This window comes from Photinus pyralis, unplaced genomic scaffold, assembly GCF_008802855.1.
Source record: "Photinus pyralis isolate 1611_PpyrPB1 unplaced genomic scaffold, Ppyr1.3 Ppyr1.4_LG8, whole genome shotgun sequence".
Taxonomy (NCBI): domain Eukaryota; kingdom Metazoa; phylum Arthropoda; class Insecta; order Coleoptera; family Lampyridae; genus Photinus; species Photinus pyralis.
Genome location: NW_022170819.1, coordinates 10,092,171 through 10,109,802, shown reverse-complemented (window position 1 = coordinate 10,109,802; position 17,632 = coordinate 10,092,171). Strand labels below are relative to the sequence as shown.

The 17,632-nt window shown below is 39.3% G+C and overlaps 1 protein-coding gene across 1 annotated transcript in view; it reads left to right on the top strand.

The window, feature by feature from the left end:
• LOC116178376 overlaps positions 1-17,632 on the top strand; it is a 33,989-nt gene that overhangs the window by 8,177 nt on the left and 8,180 nt on the right. Inside the window, exon 2 of the mRNA XM_031497858.1 lies at positions 10,743-10,754. Within this exon, the coding sequence (XP_031353718.1) occupies positions 10,743-10,754 (12 nt within the window). The remainder of the gene's footprint in view (positions 1-10,742; positions 10,755-17,632) is intronic.

The window sequence follows — 17,632 nt, the reverse complement described above, 5'->3', positions numbered from 1 at the left end:
AGAATCCATAATTTCAAACAGTTCCAAGATTGTGCTACTAGTTCAAAAGTTACAGCCCTTTGAAGTTTCTTTCGAAATTGGTTTCTAATCTATAACTTTTGATTGAGAAGTCTGATCGAAAAAGTACGAATTGATTTGGATTCTACGCACCCAAATTAATAAGAAAAAGTGTTTTCCCGAGAAATTTTGATGTAGTCGATTTTTGGTAAAAAAGGAAGGTTATACACTGCCTTTTTTTGAGCCCCGAAAAAAAAATTGTCTCAGATCGACCGGGAAAAAAATTTTTCTTATAGAATGTGGCCTGTAGAATCCATAATTTCAAACAGTTCCAAGATTGGGCTACTAGTTCAAAAGTTACAGCCCTTTGAATTTTCTTTCGAAATTGGTTTCTATAGTCTATAACTTTTGATTGAGAAGTCTGATCGAAAAAGTACGAATTGTTTTGGATTCTACGCACCAAAATTAATAAGAAAAAATGTTTTCCCGAGAAATTTTGGTGCAGTCGATTTTTGGTAAAAAAGGAAGGTTATACACTGCCTTTTTTGAGCCCCGAAAAAAAAATTGTCTCAGATCGACCCGGAAAAAAAATTTTCTTATAGAATGTGGCCTGTAGAATCCATAATTTCAAACAGTTCCAAGATTGGGGTACTAGTTCCCTATTAAGATAATTGGCAGTTCTTAGAGGGTCATAGCATATGGATCCCTCGATGTGAATGGTAATATCTGCCCGACCGCTGTCTTTTCGTCTGAATTCTGAAATCACATTCCAGCACGTTTTTGTGGGGTTATGACTTTCAAAAGTTTTTCGTTGGTAGTATGATTTTCTGGTTTCTCTGACTAGAGTGACGTGTCTCTTTTTCGCCATATTATATGAGGCATGTAGTTCTGGGTAGGGTTTAAATAACTTGTGTAGATCTTTTAATCTAGCACTAGATATTCTTACTTCCCTGTTTATCCACGAGGTTGTGTCGGTACGGCGGCAGTGTTTCTTGATGGAAAAATATTCATCGAATAGTTGTTTGAAAGTGTTGTAAAATCGTTGGTAGGCTTCATTGATATCACTGCAATCATACAAGAGAGACCCAGTTTTGAGCCGCTAGTTAAGAGGCCCGTGAAACTCTAAAGGAACCATGAAAGGTCTTTAAGGTTCTTAGAATCTCACAAATATTCTTAACAGGTCCTAAAATCTCGGCACTGGGAAAGAGGAGGGCATCGCAGAGAGTATAAGTGCTTCTAGAAGACCTTTTATGTCAGTCAGTTCTGAAAGAGTCAGGATGTCAGGGTAAGCCCCTTGAAGGTTAAATGTCTATTAAAGGTTTTAAAAGTCCCTTTGGGGATTTTTGTGAATCCCATAGTTTCGCAAGGTTAACGAACGGCGCTAATGTTCTGTCTTAAAGGCTCTTAAAAACCTTCTAAAGCTCTTGACATCTTTTGATGTTTTTAGTCACTAAATCCGCCATTTTGTGGGGCGCTATCTTGAATCAGTCGCCATTTTATTAGTCATTAAATCCGCCATCTTGGTTTGGTCGCCATTTTATTAATCACTAAATCCGGCATTTTGTGGAGCGCCATCTTGAATCGGTCGCCATTTTATTAGTCATTAAATCCGCCATCTTGGGTCGGCCGCCATTTCATTAGTTACTAAATCCGCCATTTTGTTGGACGCCATTTTAGACCCTCTGTCTGTCTGCCTGTCTCGCTCCATCCGCCATCTTTGAGTACCTTTAAAAGATTACTCTTTTAAAGAACGATGTCACTTTTGGACATCCTTAACGGCTCAAAAGCCTGTTTTAGTGTGTTAAAGGTTTTTAAAGTGTGATTCTGGAAAACATTTGAAAACCCTTTGAGAAACTCATTCATTGACAAGTACCTTTCATAAGGCTCTTAAAGGATTTTTTCTAAAGGATCTGACGGGCTCTACATGATCCTTACAGAGACCCTTGGAGACACTCAAAGGCTTTAAAATCCGTTTCCTACAATGCTTTAATAAAAGAACCTTGGAGTTTCTTAGAAACCCCTCGAAATTGTTTGCGACAACTAAGGTCTCTTTGGAATCTTTAAAGAACCATAAATTCTTTCGTTTAAAGGTAGATTATTGCCCTTCAAATCTCTCAAATTCTCATAAAGGCTTTCTCGGCACTTAGAAAGAGGACGGAATTTCAAAGAGTTAGTTTCTAGAAGACTCTTAGAGACTATTTGCGATAGATATGGTCTCTTGGAAACCTTGAGACTAATAAAAAATTTTGAAAACGTTTAAATTCTAGCAAACGGAGAAACTTGTGGAATTCAGAGAGTAGGATGCCGGTGGTGATGTGGAGCCATCGCCCGAATGTTTCGGTTTATGCAGTAAAAACGCGTATAATATAATTAACCAAGCACGGTTGAAAACGCCATTGAAACAGATGACTTGTGCCGTTTACGTACGGAGATGCAAAGGAGGCTGGAATGAGGCGTGCAGGAGACACAAAAACCGACGAAGGAAACGCTGATATTTAATCCATTAATTGAGATAGTCCTTGGTTTAATGTTTTAAAGTGCCAGGTCACAATTGGCATGTAACATCTAAGTTGCACTCTACATGTGCAGCACCGCCGTAATTGACCACATTGTGAGCATGATCACGCACTATCAAAGTAAGGCAATTTTCTTGTAGTAAAAAAATGCGAATTAAAACCAGTACCAAAATCATGGTAATAAAGTAAGGGACACGTGGTCAGTTGGCTCGAAAGCAATTTCATTAAATATGTAGCAGGCAAAGGGTGAAATTCTCAGGAGAGGTTAACCGGAACCGAATGTACATCATGATGGCGCATTAATTTTAATCCCAATCAGCATTCGCATCGCAAATGGTGTCACACTGCTAGCCGGGCGGTTGCGTATTTTTGGGGTATTCGACAATTTTCGAATTTCACCTCCAGACGTTCCCCGCCAGAATACAAGTGGGGCGCCCCCAAAACGGATTTAAACTCAAAAATCGAACAATAAACAGAAACATAAAAAAGTTTTCATACCATCTCCGAAACTCAAGTGCGTTTTTATAGACGAAAAGTTGAAAACGCCCGCAAAAGTAGGTCAGGTTATTTTCCGTTTCCGTAACCAGGAGAGTATTCGCGAGGGAACGGGATCTGTCATAATTTTGCGGATGTAAAAGGCGGCCTTTACATATTAACAAACGCCTAACGAAGATCTCCTTCTAGCTTATTAATATAGAGAAAGAGGGGAAAACGTTTATGAGATTACATTTATCTTCCAACGAGATTAATCTAACCCCTAATTCGTCCCAACGACAGATTTACACTCGTAGAGGTGCTCAAAGGGGGTGGGACGCATAATTTGTATTGTATCGGAATGGATCCGCTCGAAACGAGACATATTACGTGAGTGTAATAGAATGGAAATTTTCACAATGGAAAGCTTTAATACAAAACGTCGCGTACAATGAGGTATTTACAGGGGATGATAATGTGAAAGAGGATGAAGGTTGTCAGTAAATTGAATCACTGACTTATCTCGTGCAAAAAGAGCGAGTTTCTAATAAAGCCACATCAAAAATAACTTGAAATTTAACGTTTAATATAGTTTCTATTAAACATCGCCCGTCTTTCTGATGCCTTTCAAGTGGATGTATCCAGAGCCCCCAAATATACGCACAACAAGTGCTCAGTTATTGGTTTCTTCGCAATTTAGATACATTCATTGGGGTTTTAGGATATTCATTTCTCAAGATGCAGGGAGTTAGGATCAAACCATGGTTCTTTGTCTGGAAGATACAATCTGTAAAGGTGCTTACGGTACAGACAGACCGACAATTTCAAAATCTTTAGCACTTAACCTTATAAAGCCTTCAAAACTCTTTAAAGACAGCTTTTGGAACCTTTCAAGAGGACCGGTCCTTTATTAGTCACCAAAAGTTTTCTCTACAAAAGCTTCCTCCTCTGAGCCCCTTAGAAGCATTTAAGATTAACTAATATATGAATTTTCAAGGGCCCTTAAGGTCCTTGACGTACTTAAAGAGCGTCTAAGTGCACTCATGGGCTTGGGACATTCTATTCTACAATAGACACGTTTAAAGATTTTCGACTCATTAAATCCTTTTTGTTATCAAGAGCTTTCATGAGACCCCAAAGAAACTTTGAGGGTTTTTGAGTACTTTGAGTGCCTATAAATTTTCCAAGAGAGCTTTTAAAAACCTAATCGGGTTTAAAATTTTGTAAGAACCTTTGTTAAAAGTCTTAAACAATTTCCAAAAACCTCAAAAGCTTCTAAGAGATTTTTCGAGTCATTGAGATTCTGTTCTCCTATTACAAGTTAACTCTTTACAAGCGTGTGTGACTTGGACAACTTGGAGATACTCAAATTCTCCTCTTTGAGGTTATTGTTGATCCTTGAGACTCTCAAACTTAAAGCTTTAGCAGCCTATCCTCTTAAAGACCCCATAAAAGCCATCCATAATAACCAGTTGATAGTTTACCCACTTTATGCTTGCTTTTCCATGTTCTGATACAATCTAAAAGATTTTCGACATGAAATATCTGGAAAACTTTCTTCTTACTCCACTTCTAAACTCCTGATGCTTGTGTGATGTTTTGTTATTTTTGAACTGAACAGAGCACGAAATCGGACAAGTTATTTCTCCTTTAAGTGCACTTTTCTGGAGGAAAATGTATAAGGAGCGCAGAACAGAATTGAAGGAGTGCTATATTCTCATGTAAAAACAAATTGTTACTGGATGTGTGAGATATGGGTCCTTATAATTTCAGGAGATAAAATTGTATCAGGAGAGTATATCATCTGTAATACTCTGTATCGTAAGAACCTTGAAAATATTAGGAGACCATGGTCGGAGTACAGTTATTTCTCTAGCGTCCTCTCTCTTCAAGCTTATTTTCTCCTGGGGGTGATAACATTTTCGTGTACTGGGGTGGAATCGCTGAGGGGTATGGCATTGGACCCAGATTCCACATCCTCACCCAAAAATTTAGTGCTTTATTTAGTAGTCATATCACCATTTTTAGAAAGAGGCCATTTAACGTTAGCGCTTAAGGGTGAACGTTTTGGGGAAGGTTTGCCCCCCCCCCCCCCCGCCCCGAAAAGAAGACTTGATAATCCTTTCTAGAATGAAACTGCCTCGATAGTTTCAGACAAAAGGTAATACATTTCTCCTGTGTACTGGGGGAAAGGGGGGAAGGAAAATTTGATGGTTCTCATCTTGGTTTGTAGGAAGTACGATCAAATCTTTCCAAACACGAGAGTTGTAAGGGCACAACTCTTTGGGGAGGAGCGTAGCGCCGGGGGTCTGGGGAGGGGAGTATGGAGTACCCCCAGGGAAGGAAGATTTGATAATTCCTTCTGAAATGCAACTGCCATGATAGTTGTTAACAAAAGGTATTGGGTTTCTCCTGTGTACTGGGGAGTATGTTACTGGGATACCCCCCAGACCCCCCGGTGCTACGTTTTCCACCAAAGTGTTTACAAAAATCCTTTTTGATTAGTTTGCAGGGAGTGCAATCAAATGTTCCTTATCTGGAAGATATTCTAAACACGTTGTAAGGTCTGAACTATTTGGGGAAGAGGATAGCACCGTAGCATCTAAGGAAGCATTCAATCTTAATATTTAGCTCCTGACTTTCCCTAGGTCTACAATTGTTTCAGAAAAGTATAATTGAAGGAAGATTATTGTGTGATTTGTGTTCTCCTGATTCAAATTTCTCCTTTAAACTTGAAGGTATTAGGATTGCAGAAGCTCAAACAGAAGTAAAATTTATTGACGGGCACAGTATTATACTACCCTTATACACATTTACATCATACATTATAATTAAGAGTTTTAAGTAAAATCATCCTTTCTCCTCATTCCTATTTTCCTGATACATTGACTTTGTTTCAGCCTAATTGTATAGTATCAAAAGAAATAAAATGAAAATGTTTTTTAACCACTAGACTACTACACTCCTCACAAAAGCCAAACTATTTCCAAATACTTTCTTCCTTTGTTGGATTCTGTGTCAGGAGAATACCAATTGCGATGCCCTCCTTGAAGATATCAGGTGTTCATAATCGTAGTACAATTATTTCTGTGTCGCACTTGGTATCAGGTACACTACTCATCAAAACTTGATAGATATCAGGAGACTATGATCGCATTTTCTCCCCGCCGCCCTTCTTCACTCCTCTATTCCTGATGTACTCGTTTTGCAGCAATCTGATTATGAGAGCTTCAGAGTATTTAGTAATAAAACGAGAAATTGAACCATTTTAACTACTAAAACACTGATGCTGTCATTAACATTTGGATTATTCCGAGAGACTATAATTACAATAGAACTCTCTCCCGCATGTATCAGGAGAATACAACGTGCCGTCCGATTTCCTCCTTCCTTCTTTTCATGTTACACTGTTCTCTTTATATAGTCGCGTTTTCGTACATATAAAGAGACAAAAGATTCGGGTTTGCGCTCCTGATACAATCGAAAAAATTCTGGAACCCAAACTGGATTAAAACTAATATTGATAATCTGATTGTAACGTACATTTCGAGCTTCCCGAGCTCGTGTCTTTTGACAACAAAGGATTCATTTTTGTGAAGATTTCTGTAATCAGGAGTCGATGTGTTTGGTATCAGGGAGGGCCTATCAATTTTTCTGCAATAATTGATTTGTCTTTTGTAGCGTTTTGGTATAATGAGAGGCAACTGGTTTCCGTATGCCCACGCCCTTATTATTCCATGCGCTCCTGGTACAACCGAGATTTTTGTGGACTTCACTTTAAATAACATACCTAATCTGATTGTAAAGAACATTTCGAGACTTTTCCGATACACATAATTAATCTTTCTGGAGATTTATGGTATCAGGAGTAATGTGTGTGGTATTAGGAGATTATGGTTTTATCATTTGCATTTTTCTCTAATAACCAATTTGTTTATGCACAGGTACTGTTGCAAAAAGCCGCGCACGGTGCTCGTTTACCCACTTACCGATTGCTTTTTTATGCAGTCCTGATACAATGTAGAGGATTTTCGTCACGACGGCAAGTTTCTTTCGACGTTACTCGTATTGCTAGTCACCTAGTATAAATAACTTGGTTTTTTAGGTTTGCGGTGTCAGGCGAGTATAAATGTGTAGTAAATATCAGGCACACTTTCTTCTTACTCCCCTTATACACTCCTGTTGCAATTAGTGTTATGTATTTTTGTATGAGGTGAGTGCTGAAAATCCACTCGGTACAGGGAGGTATGAAATCGGATTAGGTGTGCGTAATATGTTTTTTCCCCTTAGGTCTACTACCCTGGTAACCTTTTCTGGAGGTGAAAATGTATAAGGAGCGCAGAATTGCAGGATTACTAACTTTTTCTTGCAGATGGTCTCAACGTAATTGCGGGCGTACTAGATTTATTCGTTTATTTTCCAGAAATACGTCTCCTGTAAAAACAAACTGTTATTGGAATGTGTCCTTATAGTTCCAGGAGATGAAATTGTATCAGGAGAATAGTATTGGCTGTGAATTTCTTCGCCAGATCCCACGAGATCAAGACAGTCTCTCAATGACATGATTATAAAATGAGAATTTTGGCACTATAATCACTACACTGTTGATACACCTCCCACTGCAATCTTGCAAATATTAGGAGATTATAATCACAATACAACTACTTCTCTAGGGCATTTTCTAGAGGAGAATACAATGTGTGATGTCTCCCTTGTTCTCCCTCTTTACACTTATATTTTTTCTTCTGGGAGAGATAAGAGGTTCGTGTACTGGGTGGTGTGGGTGGAGGTATTCAACACTCCCCAGACCCCTCTCGGTTCCCCCAAAATATTTAGTGCTTTCAGCACTTACACTATAATGTTTAGAAAGAGACCATTTCACGTGCGCTATTAAGGATGAACGTTTTGCGTTTTCCCAGAAAAGGAAGTTTTGATTATCCTTGCTGGAATGCAACAACCCTACAGTTTTTGACAAATAGTATTCGATTTCTCCTGTGTACCGGGGGTATTCCATAACCCCGACTCCTGGTACTGGGTTCCTCAAGAAAATCCGCATGCCTTCGATTATTTTTTAGGGAGTGCCATCAAAGTTGCTTTTGCAGGAATTTCAAACACTGCAGTTGTAAGGGCATAACTATTTGGGGAACAGCGCCGTACCGGGGGGTCTGGGGGGTATGGAATACCACCCAGGAAAGAAGATTTGGTCATCCCTTCTGGAATGCAACTGCCACGATAGGCTTTAACTAAATTTTTCTGTGTACTGGGGGTATGGTATAACCTCCAGAGGTGCCTTTTTCCCCAAAATCCACATGCCTTCGATTATTTTCTAGGGAGTATCATCAAACTTCCCTTTCTGGAAGATATTTAAAACACGAGAATTGTAAGGGCTGAAGTATTTGTGGGGGAGCGTAGCATCGGGGGATCTGGGGGGTATGGAATCCCCCCTGGCGAACAAAAGGAAAGCAACATTTGTCCCGGTCATGATAATTTCGAGTTAGAACCATTAAATATTCCTTTTGTTCGCTTTGGGGGTATTCCATACTTCCGGGACCCCCCGGTACTGCCTTAGTTGACCACAACACAAAAGAAAGTGGTACCGGGGGGTCTGGGGGGTTTGGAATACCCCCAGGCGAACAGAAGGAAAGCAAAATTTGTCCCGGTCATGATAATTTTGAGTTAGAAACAACTGGGAGGTATTCCATGCCGCCAGATCCCCCCTTGCTACGTTTTCCCGAAAAAAGTATTCAAAAATCCACATACCTTCGATTATTTTGTAGGGAGTATCATCAGTGAAAGATTTGAAATTCCTTCCTGAATACAACTGCCACCAGAGAGAATTTTCTTTCTCTTCTTACAACTATTATCAAAACTGTCGAGTACTGGGGTGGTATACAACAAAAAATAGTGTTTCCTAGTTTAACCATTGATTGACTTCTCACCAACATTTTGAGATATCAGGAGACTATAATACCAACACAATTTCTTATTTTATCGCATTTCGTATCAGGGGTTCTCCTTGTCCTCTTTTCTCTCTTATTTTCCTGATTGCATCAATCAAATTAGAAGAAGACCGGCGTCAAGAATTTAAAAATTTTGACCATTAAACTACTGATACACTTCACTAAAATTTTGGATATCAGGAGACCATAATCGTAAGGGAATTATTTTTTGTCGCACTTGGTATCAGTTGAACATGCGATGTCTCCCTCAACTTTCTTTCATCGCTTTAACCAGTAGAATGATATTGACTAAATTTTTTTAAGTATCAGGAGACTATAATTATAAAGTAACTATTTCCCAGTCGCTTTTTCCTCTTACTTGACTGATTTTTTACCACTTTATCACTAAATTTTGAAAATATTAGGAGACCATACATCATAATCCAATTATTGTTATTGGATGTTGATGTACGGGTCCTTATAGTTCCAGGAGAAGCAATCAGGAGAGTAGCTGTGAAATTCTAGTTGGCATCTTGAGAATATGTGCTGCCCTCGGGACGAAGAGTCTCTCCTCGTCCTTTCTTTACTCCTATTTTCCTGGTGCACGTGTTACGCAACTTCAGCGTGTTAACTAACTACTAGAATGAGACATTTTGAAAATATCAGGGAACATGCATTTATTTCTTGTACCAGGAGCATATAATGTGCGATTCAAGACGGCATAAACCTCATTGCCCGGGCGGAACAAGGCCACCAAATTGACATTGCAAGATCATGCTCACTTCACGTTACGCTAACGTGGGTAGCACATCGGTATTGTAACCTCAAATCGTTTTGTCGATATCTTGATAGAGAAAGCGAGAAGTGATATTTAACAGGTGGTTAGCGATGTGACCTACCAGTCTGGCAAACATTACATGTAAATATTCATCCCCATAGTTGAAATTATCAAGGGAATTCCACCAACTTATCGATAGAGTTGGCAAATTTATTGTCTGGGTATCGATTTCGACCCGAGAGTCCCTCGAGGCTTACTTCTACAAGGTAGGAGCTTGTACTTGAGCCTGCTCGTTTCGGGCCAGGACTGTTACATGCCGAGTTCTGTAAACGGGTAACAAGATTTAATTTGGCTTTGGGAACATGACGCTTACATTATGACGGATCGATTAATAGACGTATTGTGTGTCGAAATGTGATCCTTATACTAATAGCTTTTGCGTTTAGTATTAACGCCTAATCCCGCGTCTAGTATTCAGTAATTAGCGATGGAATTCCAAACCAATCCGTAAATTGCCAGTGTAGAAAAGCACTTTATGAGGATCGTTTAACAAACCTAGAGCGCATATTCCAAGTAGAATAAAATTAATTAAAGGTGGTTTTTCAGGTACGAGAATGAGTAATTGGGAAATTAGATTCCTAGATACGTGATCCATTCTGGATAAATTCGTTGACTGGTTTATTTGCCCACGACATTTTTGAACCGTTCACAAATCAATATGTTAATTACCCCATTCCCTCAAGGGTTGTATGATGCCGAATTTGGCGTACGAAATAAAAACTGACCCCCACTTTCGCTAATTGAAAAAGCTCAGATGAGGCTCTTGCATAATTTTACTCATAAATTTACGACGACTTGTTGAATTTGATTTGGAAACCTTCCAATTGGAGACGCCACTTCCATGGACCTATTTAAATAATTACATTAACGTCCAACAACTGGCGGTCCTTGGCGAAATGAATTTTTTAATTGAAATTATAATATGCCACGTACTAATTGAAGCTTTCTTTTTGTTTCATGTTCGGCGCACCTCTTCAGAGCACAGTTAGAGTAAGTAATTTCTTAAGTTCATCATCCGTCTGAATGTACAATGTCTGTTAATGGGGTAAGTAAAGCGATGAATATTCATATTTCGGCCCTTATTTGAGTAAAGCGAGTAGACAGTTATGAATTTTCATTTGCTGCGCGCTCCATGAGTGATGGACCGCTCTAAAATTAAATGCGGTGATTACTTTTAGCGTACAATTTAATTAATTAAACAAGGCGTTCGACAATTTCACTAAATTAATTGTGATGATTCATGTGTTTTGTCGTCGTGCTTCTCTTTGTTAATTTTTTTAATTAAAACTGCATCTGTAATTAATTGCGGGCAACACGCGAAAGCGCCATTATGTTTATTAAGCACATACTTTATGCTGCACCCTCGTGATACAATTCAAATTGCTTGTATACGTTTTTGATATTCACCCCTGCACAAGAACAATGCGTTAATCCATATGTGCGAAAAAATTTGGTCCTTCTGTACAGCCTAATTCGAAATAATTACTTATTTTAACGTAATTTTCGAATTCAGAATTATGCAGCAGTACCATACAATAAAAAAGGTTAATTAAAACTATATTAATTTATCTACGAAATTAGCATTGCTTTAGTTGTCCTAATTCAAACCACCTTGAACATAATAAAGGAAAAGCTCAAAACGCTCAATTAAAATCTATAATTAGCCACAATTTATTACCAAATATTAAAAAATGAGTAAGGTATATAATTTAAAAAGGATTACCCGATGAGCAAATCTACGAATTAGAGAAATGCAAGAAAATTGCCATCAATCAATTTAAGGTAATTGAAGTCGAATTAATTGCATTCTGTTCGCGATTGTTTATAAGTTACGACTCAATTATCAATAATGGTCAATTATAATTAAATGTAGAAGCTACGAGTACTATACCTATAATATTATGGAACCTGAGCTTACTTACAATGTAACTAGATATAATTACGCGTAAATTAGTCCCTGTAACACTAGCTAATTAATTCAATCTAAAAAGCAAAGGTAAGCTCCTTTTGTTTGTGGTAAAATCGAATTAAAATTTTATAAAAAGACACTAATTAACACTAATTAGCATCATCTAATTAGCTAGAGCTGTTAGTAAATTAAGATATAATTGTAATTAATTAAGGAACTATCCTCCTGTTTCTATTGGGAATGTATGAACAGAGCTTCTATTCTATTCGAAGTGGAGCCTGATTAGGCAGCACTTAGGCACCCCTAAAGCCCATTGACTCTCTTTCTTTCGCAAGTAGCCCCGACGAGCCACTTGTAGTCGTCACTACCCACACCGACACACGTTTCACTTTACGCTCACTCAGTTATCCGTGGAGATACATAATTAGTTACACTCGGTAATAAATTAAAGTGTAATTATACTTAATTGAGGAACTGGAACAGGAACATGCGTGGTTGACAATGGTGCTTAATTACAGTACAGCCTAAGTAATTGCAAATATTGCGCTAATTACGATTTTCCGTTAGGACGTTAAGACTCATCAACGCAATTGAAGTAAGCAATAAAATCAATGGGCAGAACCCAATTAGGCTTAACTTCAATTACGTAATTCGAATTAGGCAAAGTAACTGGACACTCTTACCCTGCGTCGGACGATTGTAGATTGCTTTTCGTGGAAGTCAATTACGAATTCCCGGGAGTAAGTTAAAATTGATCACGACTGCCTGCTTATTAATAATTATTACAATAGCACGACCGACTTTAGAAATTAAATTACAGATCAACGAAAGAAATATGACAAATTGCTATTCACCGCGGTGCTTAATTTCGGGAAAATTAGCAATAATTAACGCCAATCTATCATTTATTAACACGCTTTCCTCTAATTAGCGCAAAACAAACTAATATGTTATATGTAATTATCAGAAAATTAACAATAATTATAAGATAATTAAGGTAAGTTTGTAATTAAGAGGAAAGCTTTATATACAGCTTGAAGCGAATATCAATAAATAATTGCTACTTACTAATTACCGTAATTGTCCATTTAGCTACACTATAGTAATTGAAACCAAATGTGTGATTACCGTAATTTAGTTATTTACGTAATTAACATTAACACCCCCCTAATTTAACTGTTATTTCTGGAATTAGAATAGGTTTCTTTATTGGAAGCGTCGCAAACGTTTCCATAATTACAAGCAAATTAATTAGATGCCGTACCCCAAGTTAAGGACAACTGACTTCAGCATTACCAAAAAGAGTCGTAATTTATGTTAAATTTAACTGGAATTAAGGCAACTGAAGTAATGCTCAAAGAATGACTAATTCCTGAATTACAATTAATTTCGTAATTACAATTAGTAAATTAATTCTACTTGCAAAATCCGAGTTGAGGAAACTTGACTCTAGCATTACCAAAAAAAAAGGTTACAATACAAATTACATAATGTGCAATTACACCCTAATTAGATAATAGATTATTTTGAATGACTTATTTGACAATTAGGAACCATTTTTCAAATACTGCGTAATTAACAATGAGGCCCTCATTGAAATCAATAGTGAAATTATGTTAATTATTCCGTAATTACCCAGATTCAATCCGGGCGCATGGATCTGATCTAGATAGTTGATCACGGTGCACATGTTAATTGAAAACAAGCTCACGGAGTCCTTTCATTGAACTTCGCTGAGGCGTAATCAAGTAATTAGTGATAATTAGCCATAAGTGAGACCATAATGAACTAATTCGGGAGTAACAAAATTATGAAAATTGAACGTTTATTAGACACTCGCGGTTTTAGTTGTAAATAAAGATCAGCAAACACGATGACCTCAACCCCTACGGGATACCAAAGCCTCAGCATCCCGTCGTCCCCGCTTTCCACAGGGTAGGTCCTGGGACACTTGCCGTAATCGCCAGTTGGCGCGGTGACATGTGCTGTTCTCTGGTGGAGGTAGTCTCAGATTATCTTCCTCAAGTAAACCGTCTCCAGTTTTTCCAAGAGTGCCTCGAACATTGCCCCCCTTTAGGTCTTCTGAAAACCGTTCCTCGCGTCTAGTGAGGCCACCAGGCAAACTTCCCCTGGTTTTCCTTGTGCACGAGTTTGCCTTCGCCACCTCTTCTGTGATGTAGAGCAGATGTCGATGTCGGTACCAACCTCTTCACACAGGCCGCCTCCACGAGCGTTCCTTGCTTTTCTTTATCATGTTCTTTAATATTTCTCTCTGCCATCCTTCCCAGGCATATTTTCCTCTGTTCCGCTATCCCTTCCGTCCACCAGTAAACCCCTCTTCTTCTAGCTTTGACTCGCTTTGGCATCGTTCTCCCGCATGAGCTATTCAAGAGTGTACCTATAAGATCCAGATCCTCTAGATCTTCGGGCTGGATAGCCCGCTATAATTTCGCCGAAGACACAATTTCATTTATCATGGCAATCATCAGCTACGTGACTCGGTCTCCAGCAGTTGAAGCGTAACGCCGATCGACCCGAGCCCTTACAGCGTACCTGACAGTCTCTCCCAGCATCTAAAGCATCTTGGCCCCATCTTCTTTTTCTTTTCTTTTGTTGGCCGCCCGATCTTAATAAGTGCCTTATACAAAAGGTACCAGGATCTAATGAAAATTCTTAGGCAAGGTCATCAAGGCTTTTAAAAGTGAATAATAACCTTTAAAAAACTCAGACAGTGTCTAGTGAGGCTTTTAAAAGCTGTTAAGAACTATATTACTCTTGAAACCTCTTGAAGTATATTTCAAGACTCTTAAAATCCTCTATCAAGCTATTAAAGACTAATATCAAGAAAGCTCTTATCAATACTCTAGAGCTTTCAACGTCATCAAAGACTTTTCGTTGAAACAGAACCATGGTTAATGTAGTTGCTCAAAAAAAATATAATTGTCAAGGTGAATGGGCAGTGTAGCTGCAACCCTTTCAGGGTGGAAAATTTACTGTGACAATTTAGCTTGTTTGTTTTTTGTAGTAATTTATTGCGCCAATTTTCACTTTACACTTTCCCTAAAGGTGGCATCGTGTTTCCATTTGCCAATTAATTAGGTGCGGTCGTATCGCGAATGCCCCTTGGCTTCGCGGCTAATTTAATTAAGTCCCTCTTGAACGGTTCGGTGTTTACAGCAGGTATCGATTTGCACAACTGGCCGACGACGTTTTAACGCTTATCTCCTCATACAAAACTTAATTAAGCTCCCAAACTTTACGACAATTGGCATTGTTCTTGCATCCTCGTGCGCGAAGTTTCCCTTAAAAAAATCCGAAAATGTCGATACCCCCACCAACTTTCATTATGCATACGCTAGTTAAACTGACCTCGTTCTCGTGGGAGGAGGATACGGACGCGCTATTTTTAGCATTTAAATGTAGGTTCGAGGGGAGGTTAATAAAAGCGAGAGCGTAATTTTTCAGGTGAGTTACTCCCCTATACGTTCCCGCACAATGCACGACCGTCAAGATTTATAAATTGTCGGCGTCGCGACGTTGACTGATTGAACGTGCTCGCAAAATACATATTCCCGACACGGTCTGACGTAATTTTTAAAATACCTTTCTCGCGATAAAAAAGTTGCCAACTTATTCTCAATTTTGGAAGACGGAGACGACGCAAATTGTAATGCAAGATGATGAATGGGGACGGCGTACGTACGGTGCGAATTAAATTGAAATTCGGAGAGAGCAGATGCTTGCCCGAGAGTACGTATCCTGCAATTTCTCTTCCTGATCAGTTGTGACAGTTTGATTAAGGCCCCTAGCCCGATTTACCTGGATTTGTCGCTATAATGAGCTCTGGAAGCACTTTTTTGCAAGTTTGTCTCCGTCTTATACCTAGTAACCATTTTTAAGCAACCCATGGGAGTGTAATATTTCAGTTTTTTTCAGAACGGTCACTATCACGTGATAGCAATTTATTGCGGATGCGCACACCAACCTTGTAATTTCGGGAATATTTTAATACAACACAAAAAGACCTTTAGATTCTCCTCTGAAAATGCCCCCTAAGAAAGAGCATCCCCTCTCCCGAAAAATAATCGTCTTCTCTCTCCCCCCCCCCCTTCCCTCAAAATTCGACCTAATAGTATTTACACCCGGAAAGTTTGTCCACAAAGTATTTGCGAGTTTTCTTGGGAGAGAATATTCCAGTTTTCTTGAGAGCGGATTTTCCGGGTTTTCACGGCCACTGACAAATTTTTTAAGAACGAATCTTCTGGGGGCGACTTTCCCAAGACCAATATGCCGGGGAAATTTTTTAAGGGCTGATCTTCTGAAGGAGAATTTTTAGCGATGAATATTTTAGAGGCAGATCTTCCGAAGGCGAATTATATATGGGACGAATCTTCAAGGAGCAGAACCTCCGAGCGCAGGTTTTCTTGGGTCGAATTTACCGAGCGCCGAGATTTCTTGGGTGAGAATATTCCAGACGCAAATCTTTTGAAGACAAATTTTTGGGATGGGAAGGATTCTTCTGGGCGAATATTCTGGGGCTCTGGGGTCAAATTAACATGGATGAATCTTGTGGGGGTGAATTTTCCGGGGCGAATCTTCCTTTAGAGGCTTCATAGGTATATACGAGGATTGGAAGGCTTTTAAGAGCATTCCTAAAGAGCTCAAACTTTTAACAGTTTTCAAAGCCTTAATTTCTAGCAGTGATCAAAACATTTTTCAGAGCTATTCCCCACCAGAACATGTGCTCCATAGAGATTTTTAGGGACAAATCTTCTTGGGAGCGAATTTTCTGGGGCGAATATTACGGAGACAAATTTTTAGGGACAATCCTCTGGAGGTGAGTTCTCAGCAAATCTTGCACAGGTCAATTATCATCAGGGGCGAATTTTCAGGCCTTGAAAATTCCAGGTGCGGGTTTTTTGGGACGAATTTACCGAGCTGTCCAAATTTCTTGAGGGCGAATATTCTAGAGATGAATATTCTGTGGGAGAATCTTTTTCATGCAAATCTTCCCGGGGTGGATTTTCCTGGGTGAATTTTCCGAGGCGAATCTTTTAGGGACGAATTTGACGAGTCAAATATCCCGAAGGCGAATCCTCTGTGAGCGAATTTACCATGGAGAGGGATTTCTTGGAGAGCATTTTAAGTGGGAAAATATTTTGCGAGCGCATCTTTCGGGACGAATATTCTCGGAGGAATTTCATGGGTCAAATATCTTTCGGGAGCGAATTTACTGTGCAGTGGGTTTTCCTAGAGGAGAATTTTCAGTGGGTAAATATTTTGTTGGTGAATCTTCCGAGGACAAATCATCCGGGGGCGAATCTTTTGGCGGCCAATATATATTTCATGGTGAATAGCTATACCGGGGGCGAACATTCTGGGGGTGTATTTTTAGGGGCGTATTCTATGGAGGCGATTTATCCGCGGAGAGTATTCCAGGGACAAATCTGACCGTAAAATTTCCAGCTACAAGGTTTTTTGGGGCGATTTTACCGGAATGCCACATTTCTTGGGGACGAATATTCCAGAGACAAATATTCGGTGAGCGAATCTTGTAGAGACAAATCTTCCTGGGACGAATCCTCTGGGGGTGGATTGCCCTGTGTGAATTTTCCGGGCCGAATCACTTCAAGGCGAACTTCACGCGGAAAATGTGCAAATTGACGGCGGAGAGAGTTTTCCTGGAGGAAAATTTTCAATAGACAAATAATTGTGTGTGAATCTTCCGAAAGTGAATATTCCTGGGGCGAATATTTCGGGCGCGAGTTTATAGGGGCGTCTCATCTAGAGGCGAGTTTTCAGCGGTGAATATTCCAAACGAACCTTCTGGCCGTGACATTTTCGGGTGCGGGTTTTTTGGGGCGAATCTACCGAGGTGCCAAATTTCTTGAGGGCAAATATTCCGGAGGCGAATATTCGGTGAGCGAATCTTTTGGAGGAAGACCTTCCTAGGGCGAAT